This window comes from Nelumbo lutea, chromosome 2 (genome assembly GCF_056320005.1).
Source record: "Nelumbo lutea isolate HS-2025 chromosome 2, American lotus-T2T, whole genome shotgun sequence".
NCBI classification, from domain to species: Eukaryota; Viridiplantae; Streptophyta; class Magnoliopsida; order Proteales; family Nelumbonaceae; genus Nelumbo; species Nelumbo lutea.
In genome coordinates this window covers 99,650,487-99,655,669 of record NC_142685.1, presented here as the reverse complement: position 1 = coordinate 99,655,669, position 5,183 = coordinate 99,650,487, and the positions used below count along the sequence as shown (strand labels likewise).

At 38.2% G+C, this 5,183-nt stretch overlaps 1 protein-coding gene across 1 annotated transcript; it reads right to left on the bottom strand.

Moving 5' to 3' along the window:
- Nucleotides 1-1,063: 1,063 nt before the first annotated feature.
- LOC148872283 (LRR receptor-like serine/threonine-protein kinase EFR) lies at nucleotides 1,064-4,892 on the bottom strand. Its single transcript, XM_088968841.1, has 3 exons — nucleotides 4,752-4,892; nucleotides 1,821-4,559; nucleotides 1,064-1,702 (listed from the first exon to the last, which is right to left on the bottom strand). The coding sequence occupies exons 2-3, from the start codon at nucleotides 4,510-4,512 to the stop codon at nucleotides 1,320-1,322; spliced, it is 3,075 nt and encodes a 1,024-aa protein (XP_088824967.1). The 5' UTR covers nucleotides 4,513-4,559; nucleotides 4,752-4,892; the 3' UTR covers nucleotides 1,064-1,319.
- Between the last annotated feature and the right edge of the window lie 291 nt (nucleotides 4,893-5,183).

Sequence of the window (5,183 nt, the reverse complement as noted above, 5' to 3'; positions counted from 1 at the left end):
TGTGTGTTTCTACTGTTTTGCTTTTTCTTAATAAAGCCTATGCATCACACGGGTTAATAGCATGATAACAAACTTTTTGCATATAGACTACCAACCCGAAATTTAGTTTCATGATGGGATAAGACCAAACCAAGCCAACCAATCCAATTACATAAGGCCTAGGTCATTATTACATGTTCTAGTTATAATTGGGGTCAGTATATACACCCCCAATTTGATACTTGTTAATGGAGTGACCAATTGTTGTTTGGATATTTATCCTTTTCTTTAAGTCTCATTTCTATCTTTTAATTAAGTGGGATAGGATTATTTAAGTCTTTTATTATATTAATTAAAATTTACTATGACTTTTTTTTTGTATTTCTTTTAAATTCATCATGACTTTTCAAAACCTTGTCGAAGAGCCTCCTTATAGTGAGTTTTATCATCTAAATCTCACCTTCCTTAGATTCCCATTAGTTCACCATTAGTGGTTATTAAGAGAAGTTGTCCACAAAAGCATTTAAGTATTTTAAATGACTAAATTACCCATGTATAGCAAGTGAAGCTTATTAAATATTTTTCATGACAAAATTACCCAACCTGAGCCTGGTCCACACTAGGCCTGCAAATCTTAATATGTTATTTTATGTTATATTGTATATTTTACATATAAATATTATTATATGAAACTTATAATATATATTATATAATATTTTATATTAATAATGTATAAAATAAATTTATATGCATATTATATATCATTTAATATAAAATATTATATATATATGTAATATTTTATTTGTAAAAGATATAAGCCTGGGCTTATGTTTCACATTTGGAACCTGGGTTGGGCCATTCCTAAGCTATAGAAATTATCATAGGTTAAAAGCCTGACCTGGGCCTAAACCAACAATAGGGATGCAACTCGTATTGGCCCGAGTTAGCATTTTACACTTCTTTGGGGTTGGGCCTTTGGGGTGGGCTCATTGAAAATTTGACAAAAACTCAACCCAAGTACTCCTATCCAACTAATTAAAAGCCTGGCTAAAAAACTCTGGGCCTGACTTAAACTTAGGTTGGATTGCTGAACAAATAATTACATACATACATATATACATATATGCATACATTATATTTTTACAAAAATATCTTTTTAATAAATTCTATTTTTAAATAGGACCACAAAATCCAATAAAATATGGCTATGTAAAAAGTTATTCATAAATTCTTTTAAACCCGACCCAACCCACCTGAACTCTACCTAGGAATGGGCTTTTAAATTAGTTCAGTATGTACTCATATGAAGGTCCATTGTAGTTGCCAAAGTAAGAAGTGTCCTAGCCTTCAGCTTGGACCCTATCTCTGTCATCTGCATCAAGTTTCCCATCGTTAGCTTTCTTGATAGAGTGTAATTTGGTGACAACATCTCTGATCCCCATTCGATCGCTTGGTGATTCCATGGAACAAGCAATTCCAATTCTCAGAACTGAGAGCAAGCATTCATGTATCCTACTACTTCTTCTATCTTCTTCCACCTGCAGGAGTGGATCCATGATCTCCATTACTCGCTGTGGGCAAGCCATTCTAGCAAAGTCGTGAAGGCTTAAACCATCCTTGAACATTTCACCAGTTGGTCTCCTCCCTGTAAACATCTCCAGCACTAGTATACCGTAGCTATAAATGTCTCCATATGTAGACACCTTGCCACCCATACCATATTCTGCACGTACATCCGTCGAAATATCATTTTTCTATGAATTGGGTAGAAGACAATATATGCAAGAAATGAAAATTGAGATGGGTTTTGGAATACAATGGCTATTATATTACAAATTTACCTGGAGCAATATACCCAATAGATCCCTTTATTGCAGCAGAGTTTGTTCCATTTGGTGCAGAATCACTAGAGAGCTCAGAAAGAACATTTGCTAGTCCAAAATCACTCAGATGGGCTGTCAATTTTTCATCCAACAGAACATTGCCTGGCTTGAGGTCACTATGAACTATTGTTGCATGAGAATGGTGGTGCAGATATTCCAGTGCAGAAGCAACATCTATGGCTATGTTTAGTCTCTGCATAAAGCTAAGTTTTCTCAACTCTTGCTCCCCATTTGCTTCTGGATGCAGCCATTTCTCAAGACTTCCATTAGGCATGAACTCAAAAATTAGAGCTTTGAACTCATTACCTTGGAAGTCAATACTGGAGCAAGTACTCAAGATCTTGACAAGGTTCCGGTGCCGAATATTTTTCAAGGCCTCACATTCAGAGACGAAACTCTTTGCAGCTCCTCTTTGGTCAAGATTGAGAACCTTCACTGCAATCAATGTTTCATCATTTTGATCTAGTATTCCCTTATATACAGAACCATAGCTTCCAACACCAATCAAATTGGCCTCAGAAAAACCATTTGTTGCTTTAAGGAGCTCTGCATAAGAAACTGTTAAATGCTGAGGAAATGGTGGTGCAGAAGACTGTTCATTTCTGCGAGGCCTTCTCAAGTAACATCTAACAATGATAGATGATAACAGGGTTAGGACAATTACCAGAACGACCACTGGGGTTATTACTTTGAGTAGCAGAGAGTGGCTTTTTCTCCTAGAGGCTGTGATGATGCATGTGGGTAGCTTCAATTCAGCTATACCTCCACAAAGTTTTTGATTTCCATCAACTGAAATCGCACTTTCATTCCTGAAGATCCCATTTTCTGGAACTTCACCCTGGAGTTGATTGAATGATAGGTTCAAATAGGTGAGAAAAGGAAGTGTTCCAAGAAACCCTGGAATTTTTCCGGACAACTTATTATGCGAAATGTCCAAGTCTTGTAGACCTCTCAGTGCACTCAAAGATTGTGGAATCATTCCTTCAAAGAGGTTGTCTTGCATGTAAAGGTTCTCTAACAGCAGACAATTCCCAAGAGTGTCAGGGATACTTCCTGATAATCTGTTCTTAGAAATGTCTAAGTTGACAAGGTTTTTCAAGTTGCCTACTTCTGAAGGTAGGGAGCCTGTTAAAGCATTGTGACTGAGGTAGAGATAAAGTGAAATGGAGGAAAGGTAGAGAATTTCGTTTGGTATTGAACCATTAAGATTGTTATGAGAAAGACTCAAGCCTAACAACTGTTGACAATTTCCAAGAGGGAGAGGAATGGGCCCATCTAAGTTATTGCCCATTAAATCGAGACCATTCAACAGGGTCAGATTACCAATTGAAGATGGAATTTGTCCTGAGATCCTATTATGGTTCAAGTACAAATCCTGCAACCTATGAAGTTTCCCAATTTCCACTGGAATATTGCCTGTGATATCATTCCACTCCATATCCAAGTACACCGTATTGATAAGGTTTCCAATACCAGAAGGGATGCTTCCATAAATATGATTCTCTTCGAAAATCAAATGCTTGATCTGGGTGGATAGATTTGCCAGGGAGTTGGGCAGTGAACCTCTGAGAAGATTTTGACCTAAATTGATCATCTCTAACCTTGTGCAGTTGGTTAAAGAAGAGATGAAATTCAGGTCATTTTCATCTGTTGTTCCTAGCTTATTAGCACCAAAATTGATGTGGGAAAGACTTGGCAACATGCCTAGATTGTTAGGAATTGGTCCTGTCAACCCATTAAGAGCAAATTCAACATATTCAAGTCTTGAAGCATTGGTTAGTGAGCCTGGAATGGTTCCTGTAAACATGTTCTCTCCAACAAATAACCATTTGATATTAGGAAGAGTGAGGCCTATATCGCTAGGAATCTCTCCATGTAGTCGGTTACCAGTGACTATAAATATAACAATGTTGGAAAGATTGTAGAGGGTAGAAGGAATTGTACCAGTGAGGTAATTATCAGAAACTACAAGAATTTCTAAATCCGTGAGTCGTCCAAGGTCCTCTGGGATGCTTCCCTCCAAATTGTTTGTAGCTATAGAAATTTGTTTCAAAGACGAAAGGTTCCCAAGCGAAGGTGGGATGTTTCCTGTAAGATTGTTAAGAGAAAGGCCTAGATCGGATAGTGCTGATAGAGTGCTCAGTTCATCTGGGATTTTACCAACAAGCTTATTGTCGATCAAATTGAGAAGCTTGAGTCTTGAACAGTAAGTTAAGTTGGTTGTAATCTCACCCTGAAAGGAGTTGTTGCTGAGTGTGAGACTTCGCAGGCGAAACAAACAACCGATCTCTTGTGGGATTTTCCCATGGAAGCTATTGTTCTGGAGGGTGATAGTCCTAAGGAAGCTAAGGTTTCCGATGTGAGGGGAAACAATCCCCACCAAGCTCTGCGACTCCAAATTCAAGGCTATGACCCTCTGATGCCGTCGGCTACAGGTAACTCCTCTCCATTGACAGAAGTGGGTTGAATAGTTCCATGAACTCAGAGCTCCAAGTGGGTCTTCAGTGATCATCTCCTTGAATTCCAGCAAAGCGAGTCGATCTGTTTCATTTGCAAATCTTACATCACTTGTGTTGGACGGTGATATGAAGTTGAGCACGATGTTCCCAAGAAGAAATGCCTTGAGAAGGAAAGACCAAGATGAATACATCGTTTGTTGAACCAAGACTGGAGAAAGGAAAAGAATGAACCCTGGGCCTGAAACAACAAACAGTTAATTTAAGAAACAGCAAGCTTATTAAGACTGTATATGGTGTTTCTGCATACACAAGAATAGCCAACTATGATTCTTTTCCCCAAATTAACCATCACGATGCATAGATACATGGATCCACCACTTGATGAATTCTATTCTATATATAAATTACTCTAGAGACATTTTTATCTTACCTGAAAAATTGGAAGAGTATGGTCTCAAGTAGTAACTAGGAAGTATTCAACCATACATTACCAGCTCAAAGTGAGCGCAACATTCACCAGAGGCCTCCTTTGTTCCAATTTCATCTACTGTCTGTCAACCAACAGTTTTCTTTATTATTCCCGCATTAAACAATTGGCTTCTAAGGTTTCTCTCCAACATAGAAAATGGAGAAAAGCACTGGCCACTGGGTAGTGGGTGCTGGACATATATATAAATCAACATTACAATGATGGTATCGAAGTTAAGTTGGATCTATTTAGCACGAAGCGCTGGCCCAGTCTGCTCCATACAACTCCTATCCCAACAACTGTAAAAAGTCATGGTTTTATGGGGCAAACCATCGTTTCAAAACCGGACCAGACCGGACGATCAGACCGGAAAAACTGGGGACCAATCAGCCG